Source organism: Neoarius graeffei, chromosome 1, assembly GCF_027579695.1.
Source record: "Neoarius graeffei isolate fNeoGra1 chromosome 1, fNeoGra1.pri, whole genome shotgun sequence".
Classification (NCBI taxonomy): domain Eukaryota; kingdom Metazoa; phylum Chordata; class Actinopteri; order Siluriformes; family Ariidae; genus Neoarius; species Neoarius graeffei.
This window is the reverse complement of record NC_083569.1, coordinates 44,054,756-44,077,931: the sequence shown is the minus strand read 5'-3', so window position 1 is coordinate 44,077,931 and position 23,176 is coordinate 44,054,756. Positions and strand designations below refer to the sequence as shown.

General features: G+C 41.7%; 1 protein-coding gene and 1 pseudogene across 1 annotated transcript in view; one reads left to right on the top strand and one right to left on the bottom strand.

Annotated features, from left to right (window-relative positions):
- The window catches only part of LOC132884958 (uncharacterized), a 78,551-nt pseudogene extending 78,269 nt beyond the window's left edge, over nucleotides 1-282 (top strand).
- Nucleotides 283-5,676: 5,394 nt separating this feature from the next.
- stard3nl (STARD3 N-terminal like) overlaps nucleotides 5,677-23,176 on the bottom strand; it is a 40,765-nt gene continuing 23,265 nt past the window's right edge. Inside the window, exons 4-8 of the mRNA XM_060932311.1 lie at nucleotides 19,623-19,700; nucleotides 16,730-16,783; nucleotides 15,144-15,261; nucleotides 14,899-15,000; nucleotides 5,677-6,795 (exon numbers count right to left, since the gene is read on the bottom strand). Of these exons, the coding sequence (XP_060788294.1) occupies nucleotides 6,743-6,795; nucleotides 14,899-15,000; nucleotides 15,144-15,261; nucleotides 16,730-16,783; nucleotides 19,623-19,700 (405 nt within the window). The 3' untranslated portion in view covers nucleotides 5,677-6,742. The remainder of the gene's footprint in view (nucleotides 6,796-14,898; nucleotides 15,001-15,143; nucleotides 15,262-16,729; nucleotides 16,784-19,622; nucleotides 19,701-23,176) is intronic.

Sequence of the window (23,176 nt, the reverse complement as noted above, 5' to 3'; positions counted from 1 at the left end):
GTGCAGGTGTGTTTGAGCTCAGCCACAATCTGTACCTGTTCATTGTGCTGTATGCGATACTGCTAGCGAAAAACGTGTTGTATTTCTGCATCATCTCTGTCTTATTGTGCAAGAGAAACAGAATGAAAAAGGAGATGTTCAGGAACAAAGTTCACTGATTAGCCAACCACACCAAGCGTTTCCATTGCATATTTTCCATTCATTCCCTCTGAAGTAGAATTTGTATGAGTACTAGCTTTATATCCTCTTTTTTCTTATTTTACAAAAGTACTGAAAACTTGAGTCATTTGTCTATTTGAAATACACATTACATACATTCACTTTTAAAATTTTGTACCTCTTCTGTTACCGTCTTGAACAGGATTTTTTTAGTAGTATTTTTTTTCTGTATGTTTACTGCAATAAGAACTAACTGTTTGAGTTTAACTCATGATAATGTTTATCTAAATGTATAAACATAATAGATCATAGTCTCATTCATTTTGAACTATTCTGCGTCTCTTGATTTCTGCCTCTGCATGTATTCAAAAAATGGTCTCGTTTATAAAAAGAACTTTCTTGATCATCTGCCAATTTCAGTGATTTGGAATAAACACAGATTTGGGGTGTTTCCCTGCAGCAGTTAGATCACTGAGAGATTGTACAGTAAGTATAATTTTGAACACTACGTTTACATTACGTCGAATCAGCGGATCATCAGATTAACGTTCTTAAAACGATTCGCGTTTACACTAAAACCGTTAGCCGTGCACACAGCAACACCAATACGCGGATACGCTCGGCTCCGCAGGCATCCTGCGCTCCAAATCACTCCGCCCTGAACAGCGAGTGCCCTCTGGAGGGTGTGCACTCCGGCCCTGCGCAGCTCACAGAGCGCGCGAGTGAAGTGAACAAGCCACGATTCGGGACTGAGCCGCTGTGTGTGAGATCCCAGCGCATATCACTTATTACTTGCAAGTGGAAGGATGGCAAGCCTAAAGACAATCATAACTACACAATGGGCAGTATTTGCATCAGTATTTGCAGTATTTTCATACTTTTATACTCTTTAATGAAAGGTGATACAAGGCGGAAGTCTGCGCCGTTTTTCAGCAGTCGCGTCACATGACCAACGCCAGCGAATCAGGAAGGTGGATGTCACAGTGACGTTGTCCAATGAGACGCCAGCTAGAGCTCAGCACAGCGTATTCGCGTATTCTCAATGTTTACACAGCACCGGAGCTGATACGATCTAGATTGAATACGTGGACGCTGGCGGATTCCCGTTTCCCTGCTTTTTCAGGGGGGTTAATGTAAACGGACAGTGCATCCGCGAAGAAAACGAGACAGATACGGTCTAGTGTAAACGTAGCCTAAGGAGGGTTTCAGTATGATGGTAATGGGTAATAGACATTCATCAAGGCAATATCCCTTCCTAGGAAGTCCATGCTTATTTGAGCAGGACAATTAGTGGGCCTGTTAAGCATAACAATTGTGCACAAAATGAAAAAAGCATGAAACTTTCAGGGTTTGTTCTTGAAGGCATAAGCTTTAATTTGAGACGTGGAGGCATTCTCAGTTTGACCTCTGGGGTCAGCTAGAGGTCATTGACCTCCATGATATCACATTTCTATGCATGAAATTAGAAAAGGCTGTATCTTAACATCTAAATGTGATGTAAATGTAAAATAAATGTGTTTTTCCATGTGCCTGGACATGAAAAAATCACATATAATACTGATATTCCTCTTAGGTGTAACTTCAGGGGTCAGGTAGAGGTCATTGACCTTTGAAATTTGAAGTTTCTATGCATGAAATTCTAGACGGGTGTATCTTAGGATCTAAATGTGATAGAAATGTGAAGTTAATGTGTATTTCCTTGTTTCTGACCATGAGAAACCCATTTTTGATACTGATATTACTCTTACAGGTCATCTCTGGGGTCAGCTAGAGGTCACTGACCTCCAGCATAATGCATTTCTATGCATAAAATTAGAAACGGGTGTACCTCAGGTTCTAAATGTGATAATGTAAACTAAATTTGTATTTCTATGATTCTGTACATGAGAAACCCATTTTTGATACTGATATCATTCTGAGAGGTCAACATCATGGAGAACAGGCAAGGTTGGGAAACATCCCACATTTTGATAAATCTATATAAAAATCTCATGTGTTTTGGATTGTAAGAAACAATTCCATATGAATATGAACATGACAGAAATATACTTCAACTTGTCAGAAATTATAAACTTTAACTAATCAAAAACTTGAACTACAATCAAAACTCTAAATGCAGTGTAAACAGTTGAACAGGTTCCATAAAGAACATTTTAAAATCACTTATAGTATCTACATTTATTCTAAGGGCCTTGACCTTTGGGGATTACAATGTTGGCCTACAAATTGTAACTACAGAACACTGATTTAGTCGCTGCAGTCACCAGAGCATGTGCACAGTGCTGTGCACTTTAAGGCTGCCTTTTTACATCTACAGTGCCCAGTACAACCCTTTTTGCAACCACAGTGCACAAGTTCATAGCAAGCCTGTGAAGCTTCAGGGAGTGTTGTCCAAAGTGGCTGCCATCCAGCATCGGTGTCAATCCATCCCCAGTCTGATGGACTGGGCAAACATGGTTGAGAAACCAAAGCAAGGTTTCATATATTAGCCTGGTACATTGCTCTTTTTATGTGTTGCCTCAAAGCATCTTGTGTAGGGGGGATGTTTTCCAGTGATCTTGCCCCACTCTGAACCGCGGGAAAATAATGGGCTACACACAAAACATGAACATGAAAATTCCGTTGAATCTCTACCTCTGCTAGACTGACATATAGTTATTCCTGTGAATTTAGAATTGCCCTATCAATGTCCAACATTAAAATGACTGAAAATTAAACTACAATATACTGTATTCTTCAACTCTAGTGCAAATGAGAGCAAATGCTCCAAAACATTACTCACTTTGAAATTATCAATGGAAATGGGGCAACTGTGTTCAGCTTCTGACATAGTTTGTGACCACTGGAGATGTTTTACTTATCAGAAATGAGTTGTGTCATGTCCAGAAACATGGAATCATATATTTACTTTACATTTACAGTATTTCACATTTTAATCCAAAGATAGATTGCTTCTAATTTCATGCTTAGAAATGCATTATCGTGGAGGTCAGTGACCTCTAGCTGACCTCAGAGGTGACTTATAAAAATGATATCAGTATTAGAAATTAGTTTATCATGGCCAGAAACATGGAAATACACATTTAGTTTACATTTCTATCACATTTAGAACCCAAGATACACCCGTTTCTAATTTCGTGCATAGATATGCATTATGCTGGAGGTCAGTGACCTCTAGCTGACCCCAGAGATGACCTGTAAGAGTAATACCAGTATTAAAAATGGGTTTCTCATGGTCAGAAACAAGGAAATACACATTAATTTCACATTTAGATCCTAAGATACACCCGTCTAGAATGTCATGCATAGAAACTTCAAATTTCAAAGGTCAATGACCTCTACCTGACCCCTGAAGTTACCCCTAAGAGGAATATCAGTATTATATATGATTTTTTTCATGCCCAGTAACATGGAAAACACATTTATTTTATATTTACATCACATTTAGGTGTTAAAATACAGCCTTTTCTAATTTCATGCATAGAAATGTGCCATCAAGGAGGTCAATGACCTCTAGCTGACCCCAGAGGTCAAACTGAGAATGCCTCCATGTCTCAAATTAAAGCTTATGCCTTCAAGAACAAACTCTGAAAGTTTCATGCTTTTTTCATTTTGTGCACAATTCTTCTGATAATAAGAGCTTAACAGCCCCACTAAATGCCAGGCGTCATTCTGCACGGGCTACAACAGCGTGGCTTTGTAGACAGAGTGCGTGTGCTTGACTGGCCTGCTGCCAGTCCAGATCTGTCTCCTATTGAGAAGGTACTGTATGACACATCACAGAGAGAAGAATCAGACAATGGCAACCATGGACTATTAAGCAGCTGAAGTCTTGTATCAAGCAAGAATGGACAAAAATTCCAATTGCAAAACTGCAACAATTAGTATCCTCAGATCCCATACGATTAAAAAGTGTTTTTGAAGGAAAGGTGATATCCTCCTCCTTCCTTCCTTCTTTGGTTGTCCATTGGTCTGACGATGACGTTGTCCTCTTATGGTTGATTACTTCTGCTGTGGGCTCGGAGGTGGCTCAGCAGCCCAATCCTCAAGCGGCAGGTGCAGGAACAGTGAGGGCAGGGGAACTGTCCAGGTTCGTTCGGCTTCGCAATTGAGGCCTTTCTTCTTGTTCTCGCGTCAGTGATGTCTTCCCGTCTTTTTTCTTCAAAGGTGAGCTGGGCTCACCGTGTTAGTGTGCGCCAGTTTGATCTGTCTAGCGCTTGTTGTTCTAGCTGTTTTGGGGCGATTCCAGCATGTGCAAGGTTGGCCTTTACGCAGTCTTTGTAGCGTTTTCGTGGCTCTTGGTTTCGCTTGCCTGAGCACAGTTCTCCGAACAGCAGCTGTTTGGGTAGCTGATGATCTTCCATTTGAACATGTTCTACCCATCGGAGTTGGGTTTTCAAGATCATGGCTTTGATGCTGGTGGACTCGGCTCGGTCAAGGACTTCGAGGTTTGTAACCCAGTCCTGCCAGCGAATATTCAGAATGAACCTGAGGCTGCGCATGTGGAAACACTCTAGCTGCTTAAGGTACAGGGTCTGTACAGGGTCTGTACAGGGTCCACGACTCACATCCGTAGAGGAGGCTGGTGAGGACCACAGCCCTGTATACCTTGAGCTTGGTGGACAGCTTGATGCTGTGCTGGTTCAGGACGCGTGCACGGAGGTGACCAAGTGCTTGGCTGGCCTTGCAGATCCTGGCGCTGATCTCTTTATCCAGGCTGTTGTCATTGCTGATGGTACATACAAGCAAAAGGTGATGTAATACAAATGATCATAATGCCTCTGTCCCATCTTTTTTTTTTCGAGTGTGTTGCAGGCATCAAATTCTAACCTAATTGTATTTTGTAAATATAAACTGTGGTCAGTAAAACTATTCAGAATCTTTTCTTTGTACATTTATCAGATAAATAAAGGTTCACACTAATTAACAATCACTTTTTTAAAACATCCCAACTTTTCTGGAAATGGGGTTAGTATTTTGTATATCCATTACCTAATATATGCAGATAAAGAACCATTGGTCTCTTCTTTGGTTTCACTAAGGTAATGGGTAATAGATATTTTTTTTACCCAGAGAAACAGGACATGGTTAAAAACAAAGATCCTGTACACTGCAAGCAAGCAAGGAACAAAAGCCAAATTGTTTGAATTTATACCAATAATTTCTACACATTCTTGAGAAAATACTATTATTTAAAAAAGGTCATTCTAATATGAATAAATTTTGTTTGAACAGCTATGTGTGGAAATTCTGGAGTGCCCCCCCCCCCCCCACTGCAACTGAGAGTGTTGACTGGAAATAAAACAGATGCAGCAGCTTCACCACATTTTTGCTGAGCTGACAAGCTACTAGCTATTGCAGAACGTGTGTGTATGAGAGTGAGATTTAGTGGTGCAAAGTTCTCACGTCAGGCCTCAAATATAGCTCAAAGTGCAAATATATGCCAACATCTCTGACCACTTTATCACCTTGCTATAAATGTTGTATGTCAATTCCAAAAAAAAGCATGACTCAGTGTAATCTGAAATAAACAGAAACTTTAATTAAAACAAATTAATTTACATTTATCATGAAAAAAAATTGAATGGCACACAACGATTTTCAAATCTCGAAGGCTGAGGGTTTCACATAACCCTCCTACACAGAAGCTCTTGCCTAAAGTATTAGCTCAAAAATCAAATAACTAAAAAGTCTCGTGAATGTAATATGTTTGTAATGTCCACTGACTGACAACAAGCATATATTACTGTGAACAAATGATCGTATAACACAAGTGTAGTAAACAGTTTATGATCATGCAGAATCAAGCGAGCCCTTTATGGTGCATGTTAGTCTGAGGGTAAGCAAACATGCTCTAGGTCAAATATAATCGTTATATTTTAAGGTCTTTCATATACAAGGACTGACAGCAAATGGTGATTGAATGGTATAGTATAAAGAACAAAGTAAATAAATGTGATGCTGAACACTCCAATAACCTGTGGCTGTGCAACTGCAACTCCAGTTAATGGAAAACAAGGGCATCATTGGCCCTCGTTATGTAAGACACCAGGAAGTCACAATTGCAGCCATTTGCAACTGTAGAGCCGTAAACAAGTGTGGACCAAAAAAAAAAAAAAACGTCAAAGTGTTTCGGCACATGCTGAAAAGCAAAGGCAAACAGCTGTTCATTTTTAACCTTGATATTTGTTCATGATCAAATCCAAAAACAACATGGACGTGCACCACGGTGTCTGGTATCGTATCAATTAAAACAAACGAACATGATTCTCACTGGATTGTTCTGTGTAAATGGATTACAACGGAGTGCTGGACTGAGAATAAGGTCAGGCTGAAGAACAATGTTGGCAATGGTGAAACCAGAGTGGCTGTCAAGATCACTTGGATGATAAAACACAGAAACTAAAACTCAGCTCAAGGCAGGGTCACACATGCCGAGACCTCAGTGATGGCACAGTGCTGATTACCCCTGAGCAACCAAGAGACACTCTCTCTCTCTCTCTCTCTCTCTCTCTCTCACACACACACACAAACACACACGTGCACACTTTACACAAAGCGATATTGGACATTCCAACATCTGCTAGACGATGGGTTTCTCAAGGTCATGCTTGTCATCAGGATCTTCTTCAGAATCTGTAAGGTCCAAACAGATTAACGGGATTAAAAACAAAAACACATGAATTGCTTTCAGACAGCTTATTCTGACTTGAGAATTTAGTAATGCATCTTGAGTTATTTATGCTTTGTTTATACCACAGCGTTGCTGAATAGCCATGGACTTTTTCTCAAAATACTGATTAATCCTCATCCCTTTTGTGTCACAGTGTGATTCCACAAAAATTGGTAAACCCCCTCCCTCTGGGCTCCCCTTAAGTCATACTACAGCATCCGCTGCTTCTCTACACTTAGGCTTTGTGATCCGTACGTGTTGTACACACAATGCACTATGTATAGAGCAATATAGCTAAACAAAACCAGTATTTTTTTTTTTTTAAACCAAGCAACTGCAAACTGCTCCATATAACAACTGCTTATGTCTGCCTCTCGATTGGGAGCTCACAAATTCTACTGGTAGTCTGGCAAAGCACGCTGCAATACAGATGTGAGTGGGGACTAGCGCCCCCCACTGTAACCCTAGCTGTATAGGCAAGAGGCCAAGGGCTATATAGCCCACTGGCTGATGGAGGCCTTTCTGTACAGAGTTTGCATGTTCTCCCAGTGTCCGTGTGGGTTTCCTCCAGGTGCTCCAGTTTCCCGCCCCCAGTTCAAGGACATGCGGTGTGGTTAACAGGGGTGGCCTTGGGCTGAAGTACCCTTGAGCAAGGCACCTAACTGCTCCCCAGGCACTGTAGCACAGCTTCCCACTGCTCTGGGTATGTGTGTGTTCACTGCTTCAGATGAGTTAAATGCACAGAGGAATTTCACTGTGCTTAAGTGTACGTGTGATAAAGTTGTTGGGTGGTTTGTTTGTTTTTTTTAAAGAAATGGAGATCTGCACCATTCATTGTGCCTTAAGGACTTGGTTAGTATGGGGACGGGAGACTGCCTGGGAAGACCAGGTCTTAAATAAAGATTTCATAATAAATTGTGCCTTGTGTATCTTTAAAAGACTAATTTATATGGGGAAGCCGAAAATTGTAGACAAGTTTATCATACCACAATCGTTTCAAACCCTCACACCCCTGGTCAGGAGGTGGGAATAAATGTTCTGACAATCACAAGGTTCCATCAGTGTGCTCATTTTACTGTGTTATTGTTTCTGTAGTAACTCATTCACAGGGACATGAATAGTGGACACAACCTAATCTGAGACTAATAATAAATAATAAATGTACAATTGTTAATACAGTGGGGCAAAAAAGTATTTAGTCAGCCACCAATTGTGCAAGTTCTCCCACTTAAAAAGATGAGAGAGGCCTGTAATTTTCATCATAGGTACACTTCAACTATGAGAGACAGAATGGGGGAAAGAATCCAGGAACTCACATTGTAGGATTTTTAATGAATTAATTGGTAAATTCCTCGGTAAAATAAGTATTTGGTCACCTACAAACAAGCAAGATTTCTGGCTCTCACAGACCTGTAACTTCTTCTTTAAGAGGCTCCTCTGTCCTCCACTCGTTACCTGTATTAATGGCACCTGTTTGAACTCGTTATCAGTATAAAAGACACCTGTCCACAACCTCAAACAGTCACACTCCAAACTCCACTATGGCCAAGACCAAAGAGCTGTCAAAGGACACCAGAAACAAAATTGTAGACCTGCACCAGGCTGGGAAGACTGAATCTGCAATAGGTAAGCAGCTTGGTGTGAAGAAATCAACTGTGGGAGCAATTATTAGAAAATGGAAGACATACAAGACCACTGATAATCTCCCTCGATCTGGGGCTCCACGCAAGATCTCACCCCGTGGGGTCAAAATGATCACAAGAACGGTGAGCAAAAATCCCAGAACCACACAGGGGGACCTAGTGAATGACCTGCAGAGAGCTGGGACCAAAGTAACAAAGGCTACCATCAGTAACACACTACGCCGCCAGGGACTCAAATCCTGCAGTGCCAGACGTGTCCCCCTGCTTAAGCCAGTACATGTCCAGGCCCCTCTGAAGTTTGCTAGAGAGCATTTGGATGATCCAGAAGAGGACTGGGAGAATGTCATATGGTCAGATGAAACCAAAATAGAACTTTTTGGTAAAAACTCAACTTGTCGTGTTTGGAGGAGAAAGAATGCTGAGTTGCATCCAAAAAACACCATACCTACTGTGAAGCATGGGGGTGGAAACATCATGCTTTGGGGCTGTTTTTCTGCAAAGGGACCAGGACAACTGATCCGTGTAAAGGAAAGAATGAATGGGGCCATGTATCGTGAGATTTTGAGTGAAAACCTCCTTCCATCAGCAAGGGCATTGAAGATGAAACGTGGCTGGGTCTTTCAGCATGACAATGGTCCCAAACACACCGCCCGGGCAACGAAGGAGTGGCTTCGTAAGAAGCATTTCAAGGTCCTGGAGTGGCCTCGCCAGTCTCCAGATCTCAACCCCATAGAAAATCTTTGGAGGGAGTTGAAAGTCCGTGTTGCCCAGCGACAGCCCCAAAACATCACTGCTCTAGAGGAGATCTGCATGGAGGAATGGGCCAAAATACCAGCAACAGTGTGTGAAAACCTTGTGAAGACTTACAGAAAACGTTTGACCTCTGTCATTGCCAACAAAGGGTATATAACAAAGTATTGAGATGAACTTTTGTTATTGACCAAATACTTATTTTCCACCATAATTTGCAAATAAATTCTTTAAAAATCAGACAATGTGATTTTCTGGATTTTTTTTCTCATTCTGTCTCTCATAGTTGAGGTATACCTATGATGAAAATTACAGGCCTCTCTCATCTTTTTAAGTGGGAGAACCTGCACAATTGGTGACTGACTAAATACTTTTTTGCCCCACTGTATGCAAAGTTTTATATGAATAGAAATGTATTTCACATTCATGAGGGGAAGCTCAAATGTTAGTGTTCTGCAACAGCCTTATTAACTAGACACACAAAATATAATGCATAACAGCGATAACAGGAACTAACTAATTTTGTGGATGTTTCATAATGTTTAAAAAGTGCAAAAAGACCAATTTATTTTTTTAATATGAAAAGAATGTCCCTTTACACACTCATCCAGAAGGGTAATTTTACACAAGGCCATCTGTCTACAGCAGAAAAAAATAAAATAAAACGCATCTGGAAAAATCCCAAGCGAGTCTGGAGCCAGATTCGTGACGTCATCTGCGGAACCGCCAGCAGGCTGCGCGAGCTTTGGACAGTTTCAGTGCACAGCCTGTGTAGACCAAGTTTAGCAGCTAGCGATTTTGCATTGAAATTGTCACCTGAGCGCAATGTTACTTCACCTTTGGATGAAGAATATAATGAGATGTCAGAATTGGGGCTTCATCTGTTTGGATTTGATGATGATTCAAGTAGTGAAGACGACGGAGACAACACCGGGGATGTAAATAATACGGTGGTGGAAGGGCTGCGGCCCTACCGGTTTGAGCCTCCTCGGCGTGATTGGCAAACAGCCCCGAGCCAGGAAGACAAAGAAGAATCTCAAGAAATGGAAACAGGAGAACCCAGGGCCAACAATAATGACAAGTTGCTTCGCGAAGCCCATTTCCCACTGCAAATAGTTCTCAAAGTCTTGTGAAGTGAGCACCGCAAATAATGCTGTAGTCTGTAGCATGTAGCCAATTTTTCCGGGTGCCTCGAACGAAGCGCTCCCATTTCTCTCTCATTGTCCGGTCTTTTAGAAAGTGATGAGTACTAATCCCATCATGATTGGTGTTGCTACACCCTCCTACGATACATCTGTTAACCATTTTAATAATTACGCGATAACGTTGAAGAAATTTGCAGAAAACCACCAGGTCGTTTTCTCATAAACAAACCAGTGCTGACGTAGGATTCAGAGGGAGGCGTCCCGCACGCGACGCCACGAAAATCAGTGTTTGCCGGGAAATCCAAATGCCAAGTTTTTTCAGAGGCGGACCAATTCGCCTCAAACGGCTTGATTTCAACTGAATTTTTCTGGTATTGCGCAAGGTAAAAAAAATTGTGCAAAATGCGACGGATATTTGACCCAAGTTTAATATAAAATACGAGAATCACATTGATCTCGCTCCAGAATTTACCCCTGATATGCCCTTTAAATGTAACTATTACAGACGTGCATCTCCATCACTGAGGCTGATGTGATCCGATACCTTAAAAGATACATATGAAGCAACTAGTAACACGATACAGTACGAGTCACTGCTATTGAGATGCAGAGCAATTCAACAAGATTTGATTCAACACAATGTGATTCAAGGCGACATGATACTACGCAATTCAATACGGTAGCTCTTCCTTCTCCATGATAATCTGTGACACTAACACTTTCGGCCCTTGAACAAGGCACCTAACCCCCAACTGCTCCCTGGGCTACTCTGGGTACGTTATACGTCGCTCTGGATAAGAGTGCCTACTAAATGCCTGTACTCGCCCGGACATGCCTCCGACTCACGAGACTTCGCCGAGAGACTTGGCGAGAATTAGCCAATGACAGTAGTGGAGATGAGAAAATGCGCTTGAGAAACAGTTTAGAGAATCTCATCTCATTATCTCTAGCCGCTTTATCCTTCTACAGGGTCGCAGGCAAGCTGGAGCCTATCCAGCTGACTATGGGCGAAAGGCGGGGTACACCCTGGACAAGTCGCCAGGTCATCACAGGGCTGACACATAGACACAGACAACCATTCACACTCACGTTCACACCTACGGTCAATTTAGAGTCACCAGTTAACCTAACCTGCATGTCTTTGGACTGTGGGGGAAACCGGAGCACCTGGAGGAAACCCACGCGGACACGGGGAGAACATGCAAACTCCGCACAGAAAGGCCCTCGCCGGCCCCAGGGCTCGAACCCAGGACCTTCTTGCTGTGAGGCGACAGCGCTAACCACTACACCACCGTGCCGCCCCTAGTTTAGAGAATATAAAATTAAAATATCTAAATATAAAATTATTGGTCATAATGTGTCACATTTCTAAATAATAAACACAATGTTTATAATTACATTTCATTAGCTTTTGCCATAGCGTGATAGCTTTGTACATACATTATGGCTGCAAAACCACTACAGCTTGCGCCAATTACAGAGGCCTTATTTAAGTAAATGTTCTCACTTAAAATATACCAAGCAGCACACTGACCAGGCTGAGGTTTTATTCTGAGGAACCATGTGGTTGCATTTGCTTACATGTATCTGAATAAATGATGGTGCACCTGGGCTCTCAGTATTATTTTCCAGGAAATGATCTCTGTGGTTCAACAGTCACTTAATAATAATACCACCATGTGTACTTGCTCAGAAATAACATCTTAAAGCATGTAATAGCACTGTCTCATTATTATGTAAAAACAACAATGTCTTCCTCATTATAGGTTTAACTAGGGCTGTGCGATATGGGAAAAAATGAATATCCCGATAAAGTTTCTCCATTTCACGATATACATCTCGATATATTTAAATCTCCTCTAAAAGGACCCCATGAAATCTAACTTTAACTCTTTACTGTTTTCACTACAATCCCTGCAGATTAAATAACATTCTTGGTTAACTTTTACAGGTGGTTTTCAACAACACATTTTAAATTTTCATGTTAGTGATTAATCACAATTGAACTGAAATAAGACTATTTTTATTCAACAAAGATGTGGCACAAACTGCAAAAACAATCTTGAAAATTGCAACAAAGGGGCAACACAATACAGAGCTGCTCAGAGCTCAAATCAATAAAGTGCAAGCTCAACACTGAGAAAGACATTTAGCCTAAATAAGAAAAGTGCTCATTCATTAAATTATTTTAAAAAATAGATCTCCAAGCTATTAACCTGACTACTGAGAACCACTGGAACATTCACAATAGAGAGAGAGAGATGGAGGGAGAGAAGAGAGAGCTCTGCAAAACAATTTTTCTCTTTGCACACTTTTGAACTGAATGTTTTCTGGCTCTGCCTCTCAGATGTGTATAATTCCGGTATTGCCTTCTCTGTAAAATGTCTGCGACCAGGCAACTCATATTTGGGATCGAGTGCGTTTAGTAATTTTTGGAAGCCTGGTTTTTCCACTATACTAACTGGGATCATGTCTTCGGCAATGAAGTTAGTGATTGCATCCATTATAGCTCTCCATCTCTGACTCGTTTTCTCATATGGGGTGGCTTTGGAGAACGAGGCCGCTATGGTCATTTGTTTAGCTCGTGGGGGGGGGGGGGGGGGGGGTGGGGTTTAGCTTGTGGGCAAGTAGTTCGGAGTTTAAGAGACTCTTCATACTGTACCAGGTGAGTTTTCAGGTGATGGAACATATTTGTAGTAGGGATGTTAACCGATGACCGTTTGACCAGTGGTTGACCGAATCAACGTCAACCGGTTAATTTTTTTTTTGGTTGTCGGTTAAAAAAAAAAAAAAAAAATCGTTTTGAAGCTGCCGATTTTGGAGCGGAGAACCTGGAATTCCGTGTTGTAAATGCTTGGGGCATGCCATACGGTGTAAGGACGACAGCTGACAAATCAGAAACACCCATTCAGTCATGTCCCGCCCTCCCGCCCCAGTTAAAGACAGCTGACAAATCAGAAACACCCATTCAGTCATGTCCCGCCCTCCCGTCCTAGTTAAAGACAGCTGACAAATCAGAAACACCCATTCAGTCATGTCCCGCCCAGCTGCCACTCGGCGAAAGAAAAAAGTGTAGACACATGCTTTTTAGCTTACAAATTACTATTCTGTTTTTTTTTTTATTATTATTAGAAGGCACATGGAGTTTAGTCCTGCCTTGGCCAGTGCATTCTGAAAGTATGTTTCAGTCTGTAGCCAACAATGCATGTTATTGCAGATCATATCTCTCCACACAAACTAAAGGCGCAGATGCCGACTTTTTTTTTTTTGAATCGCCCAGATCCTTTTTTTTTGGGGGGGGGGGGGGGGGGGGGGGGGGGCATTGGAGTGTCCGATTGTAATTTCAAGGTGGATTCTGTATTAAAATTACTAAATAGGCGGGTGCCGTTGCAGTCCATGAGGCGTGGGGGAGGAGGGCAGTGGATCGGGGGGCTGCCGCGCGTTTTGCGCGGAAGCAGCGCAATCAGTTTATTAAACTGTACATTAAATTTTGCGCGGCTTCGGCGCGGGGCATGTGCGGCTTTCTGATTTGCTGTTTTCTTCTCGTGCTTGTACTTCCTGTGTTTCGTGGACTGTGGCGGAATTTGCTTATATGCAGAATTTGCTTTGATTAACTTGTGGTCGGGCGCTCCAACGCCCCCCCTTGGGAAAGGAAGGTCGGATCTGCGCGATTCAGCTGTGGAGAGGGCGGCATCCGCCAAAAGGCGCGCCGTTTGCATCCCTGTAATAATTCCAATTCCTAGAATTTTAAACTCATAGGTTAACCGACTTTAACCGGCTAATGAGGCTCGGTGGTCGGCCCAAGATTTTTTTTAGTTTTCGCCATCCCTAATTTGTAGTGCTGCTGCCTTTCGTGATGACAGGTTTTTTTTTGCACACTTTACAAACTGGCGATTTGCTGTTCCACGTCCTCCTCGCGATATCCAAAAAATGCCAGATGACTGACCCCTTTACTAGTTCTTTTAGGAACCAATTCGTCCGCTTCCATTTTTAATTTGTCGCTGAAATTGACAGAGCTTACACGGTAGCCTATGCAGCAGCACCAGCGATTGCACGAACTGAGTCAGCGCTGTAAACCGAAAATAGAAAATCTTCCCGCCGGCAGTGTTGCCAGATACTGCTGACGTTTTCCAGCCCAAAATATGTTCAAAACCCACCAAAATGCACTTGAAACCACCCAATCTGGCAACACAACCGAAACTAGAAAATCTTCCCGGAAGTTCCTTTCAGCACCGAGATGTCGCCCGGGATTGGTTGGTGAGTGCGTGACGTTATTGTTTTCTTTACCCTTAGGCAGCCTCTCACGTTACTGCCTGAGGGACAGAGAGAAAACCACCGGGAAATGTTTTAAACAAACGCAACAAACACAAGTCAGAAGATAACCATAAAATACTCGATAGTTACGATATAATAATTTTATGTATCGCACACAGAATTTTCAGCGATATATCGACTATATTCGATATATCGCACAGCCCTAGGTTTAACACTGTCACATTGTGCCTTCTGGTAGCTAATGATCTCTTACCTACGACAGACTCTGGCGGAGAGTAGAACTGTCCTTCTGAGAGAGGCCCTGGGAGTATGAGTGGAGCTCTCTCGGAATTGATGCTCTGAATTGCTAGATACCCTGTCACATAAAATGTGCAATGGTTAATATTTTGGCCAAAAAAAAAAAAAAAGCAATACAAAATACATTTAAAAATAGATCAGCAGCAGCAGCAGCAGCAGCGATTGTAAGAACCCTGTTGCAATTTAACAATGTAACCTCACTGTTTTCGTCAATGGCTTCCTGTGGGAGAACTTTGAAATCTAGGAACCACGTCTCTATCCACACCAGGATAAAGGAGGTGATAGGTAGCAGGTAACCGAATGCCCCCTTAGAGAGCAGCTGGACAAGGACAAGGAGCATTAAGAGTGTGTTTAAGATGTTTCACATTTCATATAAACCAGTCAAAGCCATTACACTAACCGACAAAATCTACAGCGGTCTATTAAGATCATACAAATGTCATAAATGAGCAGTGGCTGTGTGAACTATCCATCGTCCATCCTATATAATCTGTGCACTGGATGGTATGATGATGCTTTTTCAGATATTACTTTGCAAGACATTTTATTGTGAGCAGTGTGAACTTGACATGGTGCTGCTATTAAAGGGGAACTGAAGGCAAATTTATTATCATCAAAATTCTATTTCTCTCATGTTAGAAAATGTAGGAATGCATTTCTGACAGCTATTTTGGTCACTGCTATAGCGAGTTCTGAGTGTTTGAAATATCCTCTGTAATGCATCAGTCCATATGTCAAAGCAATGGCCGTAAAGAGATTCGCTGAGACCTGTGCGAGACATCGTAGGACGGAAGTAAAACGTACATAGGAAATCAAAGTCACCAACATCTGCCAACGTCGTCAAAAGACGCGCGCGCCCTCCTTCGAATGCTGACGTAATCAAGCCGGAAGTTTTCCGTGTCCGAAATCGCTCCCTATAGGGCACTATATAGTGAGGACGCCATTTTGTAGTGCTGTCCGAAACCTTAGTGAGGATTATTTATGCCCTATATAGTGCACTCAAAGTATCCCACAATGCATCACAAAAAGCAGTGTGCAACCGATGGTCACTAACCAAAGCAATCTCTCCCATCATGCATTGTGGTCGCACTGAAAGAAATCAAATTAAAAGTCTCAAATTTGATTTAATAAAAGGTAGCGGCAAAGAAGAAAGTATTCAGCCTTGATTTAAAAAAACTGAAAGATGCAGGTACTTTTGTATTGATTAAATGTGGGAAATGCGCTCAGTATAATATGGATTTATCACAAAAATACACACGTGCATTTATTATTTTGAAAACCCACCAGCCACCTGATCTGGCACGTTTTCATTGTGTGACAGTCATGACGTAAATACCAGTGCGACGGAGTAGTATCCGAAAGCATTTTTTTCATTTAACCAAAGGTTCAAAGTCGTATGGAATAATCTCCATCACTGATTAAGCTGGCAAATATTGAAATTAATCTAAATTGGAATGATATGGCGATCTGGCCGCTGTCTAAACAGTTTTCAAAATGGCAGCGCTGACACTTCCCGTTTCAAGTCTCGCACAAGTCTCGTGAAGATCGCGTGGATAAGCGACGCCTGCCGTGGACCAAACGAACTACATTCAACGTGGCTAAAAACCGAAAAGGCTGATAAGTGTAATATAATATGCCAATACGAGTCACGATATAAGGATAATTAAACCGAAAACATAATTGAATAACACGTTAATTAAGAAATAAAGCAAGTTTAAAAATGACTTCAGGTCCCCTTTAACTTTACTGGGAAAGTGTAGTTTATCTAGTGAAAAAAGAAAATGTACCTTTGATATAATAACTTTTGCAATTAAGAAACCACTGGTGATCGCTGTTGTTATCTGTACAAAAAAAAAAAAAAGATTCATGAATAGCACTGATCTGACATCACAAGTCTATTGTCATCAATGTACTAGTTCTGTTGTTTTCTATTATATCCTAATCAATAAATCATCAGGTGTTTTTAAGATTCATTATACTAGTACTGAAAATCTAGTGACTCAAACTGTGCAGCAAACCTGACAAGACAAAAAAAAAAAAGAAAAAAAACCACTTAAATCATAAGACAGATTCTTGTTTCAGTCTCTTCCAATCAGGATTCCGACATCAGCTTTTAATATGTTAGACAGGCTTATATCTAAATTTATATGGCAGAATAGGAGACCAAGAGTGAGACTTAAAACACTTACTCTCGGGAAGGATAGGGGTGGCCTTGGCCTCCCTAATATAAAACACTACTACTGGGCAGCGCAATTAAATGCAATAGTAGCCTGGATTAGTATGGATACAGAGACAGGATGGGTTGATATAGAACAAAATTCACTACCAGGCATACCTTTATCTGTTTTGGCTTTCCTTAGTAAGCAGTCTCAAAAGAAGGTGACAAATAAGAATATATGGGTGAAACACACCTTAAATGTGTGGTTGACAGTTCAAAAGAGAATTAGGGGGACAGATGCCCTTTCGAGGGCCATGCAAATAGTTGGAAACCCAGAATTTCCACCTTCAATTACTGATATCACTTTTAAGAGATGGGCACGAATAGACTTAAAGATTACTGATCAATTATTTTGTGATAATATTTTACAGCCATTTTCATATTTCCAGGATAAATTCTTATTAGCCCAAACTGATATGTTTAGCATTAGGCAAAAAAGTGTGTTTTTTTCCGGTTACCCGACCGACCCTAATCCGTACCGCCCGACCCTAAACTTTTTTTTGTTTTTTTTCCCAGTCGCGACTTTTACATGTAAGGCCAAAAAAAAAAAAAAAAAAAAAAAAGTGTTTCCGGTAACCCGACCGATCGAGAATTTCCGTGTCGAAATTGCCAACCGTAAAATTATTACAAATTTCCCTCGATATTTTAGTGTAAGCAGCGTTAGTTTGTCATAATTTTTTGTTTCAACGCATTCAAGTTGTGAAAGAAACGATAAAAAGTAAAATGTTTCGCCACTTCTATCAGCCCTCCTGCATAAACATGGAAGCACACTTGTATACTGAAGGAGGAAGGGAAAACTGAGCCGAGGCGCCATTTTGAATCCTCATTCAAGGCTGTAATGCAAATTGCTTCCTCTTCAGTATACAAGTGCACTTCCATGGCAGGGAAAAACACTACATTTTGCCGCCTATGTAGTCCCCTATTTATACAAATAGGAGTCATTCAGGATTCAGCCATTTTTTTTTTGCTCGGTGTTTTTGCTCGACCCAAGTTCTACAGTAGGCTAGGCCGTCTGCTTTTAATGGAAGTAGCCTAGCCTAGGACGTTATTTTCACGTTATTTCTTGATAAGGTGTTTTCACGTTATTACATGAAAATATCATGAAATAACGTCATGAAATTACGTGATGTTATGTTATTACATGATAAATATATTGTAAAAATGTGATAACTTTGTTAACAATATCTTTTCATGTAATTACTTGATTCTAAGCCAATTTTTTTTTTTGAGTGTGGCAGCAATACGCTTCCGTAGAGCATAACTCGAACTCTCGTGATTTTTTTTTTTTATTCGTTTAAAAATTTAAAACACTTATTTTATGATGTGTGGTATAAAGGATTCTGTGCCAAAATACTATTTTGTAAGATGTTTATTTGTGTTAATTCTTTCGAACAAAATTTAAAAAAAAAAAAAAGCCTGCCTACCTACCCTAGTTTTGAAATCTACGTAACCGGAAACACACACTTTTTTTTTTTTTTGGCCTTACATTATGAACCATAAAGATTGGAATACAATTAAAAATACTCCAACAAACATGGAAAAATACTTCATCAATATAATCAAACACAAGTCATCTACCAAAAATCATGTCTCTCATATTTATCGAAACTTGATGTTGGACATACCAGGTAATACTTTTTACATTAAAAGGAAATGGGAGCTAGAACTCAACATTGTGATTGAGGACGATGACTGGAAAAAAATATGTACGAGATGTCACAAGGGCATTAATAGTAGCATGTGGAAGGAGTTTGATTGGAAGATGAAGACAAGATTCTTTAAGACACCCCTGGTGGTTTCAACATTTACTGTATAAATGATCCTGATGTAATGAACTGCTGGAGGGAGTGTGGAAAGGTCGGAGACCATTCACATATATTCTGGGATTGCCCAGAGATCATTTTTTTCTGGCAGGGCATAAAGAATGAGATAGATAAAATTTTGGACATTGACTTATCATTTAACCCAAGTCAATTCCTACTCGATCAGACTCCTGAAAACATGTACACTAAAGACCAACAGTATTTGTTGCATATACTATTGATGACAGCAAGAACAATAGTGACATTTAACTGGAGGAAACCACAGCCACCTACAGTGACTCAGTGGAAACAGAAGCTGAGGGAGGTGTATGAAATGGAGGTCTCAACTGCTCAACTACAATTGAGGTCTGATGTCTTTCTGAGATGGTCACCTGTAGTAGATTACCTCTTTACTTGAGAGAAAACCCAAATTATGTGCCTTGATTTTTTTTTTTTTTTGCTCTCTGAGTGCTGCAGGGTTAAATATGTCTGTTATTTACACTGCTAGGCTTATTATATAGTCTTGTCAAGGAATTTCATGTTCTGTACTGTGTTGTTTAATAAAAAATTAAAGTTAAAAAAAAAAAAATCATAAGACACACCAATAATACCCTCTGGTGTTAATAAATGGAACATTCAGCCATGTGGAAGTGGACGTACCGCAATGACCCACCAGTGACGCAGTCTACATACTGCATATGCCATGATCAAGGTTGCAAATCGGAACACAGCCAATATCTAAAGAGAAACAAAAGAACGTGAACTGAAGAGCCTAGACAGAAAATATCATAATACATGCCTAATGTAAAAAAAAAATAAAAAATTACAAAACAATACACAAAATATTGTAACACACAAGTATACAGACAAATAAGATTTAAAAGACATTACATATATCTCATCTCATTATCTCTAGCTGCTTTATCCTGTTCTACATGGTCGCAGGCAAGCTGGAGCCTATCCCAGCTGACTACGGGCGAAAGGCGAGGTACACCCTGGACAAGTCGCCAGGTCATCACAGGGCTGACACAGACAACCATTCACACTCAGGCCAAGTTTACATTAGACCGTATCTGTCTCGTTTTCTTCGCGGATGCACTATCCGTTTACATTAAAATGCCTGGAAACGCCGGGAAACGGGAATCCGTCAGGGTCCACGTATTCAATCCAGATCGTGTCTGGTCCGGTGCTGTGTAAACATTGAGAATACGCGGATACGCTGTGCTGAGCTCTAGCTGGCATCGTCATTGGACAACGTCACTGTGACATCCACCTTCCTGATTCGCTGGCGTTGGTCATGTGACACGACTGCTGAAAAACGGCGCGGACTTCCGCCTTGTATCACCTTTCATTAAAGAGTATAAAAGTATGAAAATACTGCCCATTGTGTAGTTATGATTGTCTTTAGGCTTCCCATCCTTCCACTTGCAAGTGGTAAGTGACGCGCATGCCCGACATGCACTGAGATCACACACACAGTGGCTCAGTCCCAAATCACTGCTCGTGCGCTCCACTCGCGCGCTCTGTGAGCTGCGCAGGGCCGGAGTGCGCACCCTCCAGAGGGCACTCGCTGTTCAGGGCGGAGTGATTTGGAGCGTAGGATGTCTGCGGAGCCGAGCGTATCCGTGTATTGGCGTTGGTGTGTGCACCCAAATCGTGTATTGGCGTTGCTGTATGCACACTAATCGTTTTAAAAACGTTAATCTGATGATCCGCTGATACGGTCTAATGTAAACCCCACCTCACATTCACACCTATGGTCAATTTAGAGTCACCAGTTAACCTAATCTGCACGTCTTTGGACTGTGGGGGAAACCGGAGCACCCGGAGGAAACCCACGCGGACACGGGGAGAACATGCAAACTCTGCACAGAAAGACCCTCGCCGGCCACGGGGCTCGAACCCAGACCTTCTTGCTGTGAGGCGACAGTGCTAACCACTACACCACCGTGCCGCCCCATTTTAGCAATATACAGTATATTATATAATTATTGGAATTGTTCCCTTAAAAGAAAAAAAAACAACAATATTGCAAGAGTTAAAAAAAATGTAAACAATTATTGATGGGAAAGAGAAAGTTTAGACTTGTATTTTGCTCTGTGAAAAATACCAAGGTGCACTGCTCTGCAAACATGAAAAAGCCTTTAAATGAACTTAGGGCTTCAAAATACAAGTCTAACACCTCCGTCTCCATCTTTCCCTCCCTGTTTTTGTTACCAGCATATCTGAAGTAGCACTCCTTCGCCAACCTATTGGCATTTGTTTTTTATAACTAGTTATGCATGTTTGATTGCCTTTAACACTTGAGTGTTTTCCCTGGTCTGGGCACCAGAGAGGTTGGCAGCCTGTTGCAACAGCTCTCTCCCTACACTCTGTCTCTTTTTGTGGATTTTGTCTGCTTTTTATTTAGCTGTCGTCATGTACTGTATGTTTTTGCTGCAACATTTAAGTTGTGGCGTTTTTCCTGTGCTTTTCTTTCATATTTTATTTCGGATAATGATCACTTACACCTACAACAAACTCTTGTTATACAGGTGTGGAGCAGGTGTCCCCTCTGCTCACATACCTGAGGAGATATGGAGACACCCTTGTCAGGGAAAAAGAGCCGAAGTGAAGGTCCTGGAGAGGATTGAGAGGGATAGAAGAGTTAAACCATTTCTTCCTGCAGTCATCATTATGGGGAACACGAGATCTCTTACTAACAAGGCAGATAAACCATCAGCTTTGGTGAACAACCAGCGGGTCTACAGGGACTGTAGTTTGTTTTGCTTCACGGAAACATGGCTGCATGGGAATATACCAGACAGCCTGCTGGAGCTAGCCGGCTTCTGGCTAGTGTGGGCGGACAGAGGGAAACAGAGTGGCAAGAGGAGAACAGGAAGTCTTGCTTTCTGTTAACTCTTAATGGTGTAGACCCAGACATGCAACAGTGAAGGACTGTATCTTCACCCCTGATACTGAACTTCTGGCAGTAAGTCTGAGACCATACTACCTACCACGGGAATTCTCACACGCCACTGTTGTCATCGTTTGCATCCCCCCCATCTGCAGCAGCGAAGAGCGCGAGTGACGTCATTCACTCAGTCACTGCAGGACTTCAGAAACAACATCCCAGCACCCTTATAATGATCAGTGGGGATTTTAATCACGTCTCTCTCTCTCTCTCTCTCTCTCTCTCCTGTCCTAATCAATTGCAAGCAGTAGGTCAACTGTGCAATGAGAGAGAACAAGATCCTGGACCTCTTATGTGAATGTGAAAGGGGCACACAGTTGATCTGCTCCTCCCCCTCAGAGATTCTGACCATTCTCATTCACCTTGTGACCACCTACAAGCCACTGGTTAGGCAACAGATGGCCAGCACAAGGACTGAAGGTTTGGTCTAAGGACATCGAGGAGAGCCTCCAGGAGTGTTTTCAGTACACAAACTGGGAACTGTTCCAGGAGGACCTTTCTTGTTGTATCATGGACTGCATCAGTTTCTGTGAGGACACCATTGTACCCACCAGGAAGATATGCTGCCACCACAACAATAAGCCATGGATAACTAAAGAAATAATGGAACGGAAGAGCAGAAGAGGGCATTCATAGCCAAGGACAGACAGGAACTCTAGGCTGTTCAAAAGGAGCTTAAGAGGATGCTGAGAGAGGCCAAGAACAGCTACAGGGAGAAGATTGAGGCCAAGATGGGACATAACAGCACAAAAGAGGTGTGAAATGGGATGAAATGCATGACAGGATGCAGTCTGCCTTCATTTGGAGTGCAGGGAGATCTAGCATAGGTTTAACACAACTCCCACCTCTGTGTCCACATACAGTGAGGCTAGGTCTCCCCTCAGCACCCTTGACCTCATTAACACCCCTGCTGGAGCCCCTGCTCCTCTTCCCATCGACACCTCTGCTACTCCCCCCAGCAGACTTCTGACCCCAGACGATATGCAAGACATGAAGTGATGGTCAGCTAAGCTCACTGTTCACAAAGCGTTACTGTCGCTGGGGGCGCCTTGCTAGTTGTTATAATTCCCTATGCTTGCGTCATTTTGGGCTGCTTGAATTGAACCGTGAAACTGAAAAGTTTCTTCCGGGTTCCCTGTGAAGTGATAAAGGGTGAAAGACCTGTGATCAAAGGGAACCAAGTCGAAGAATGCTCAAGGTTGCATTGATCACTTCGTGAAAGGTTTGTAAATTCCTCAGATTTATTTTGTTTGGATTCGCA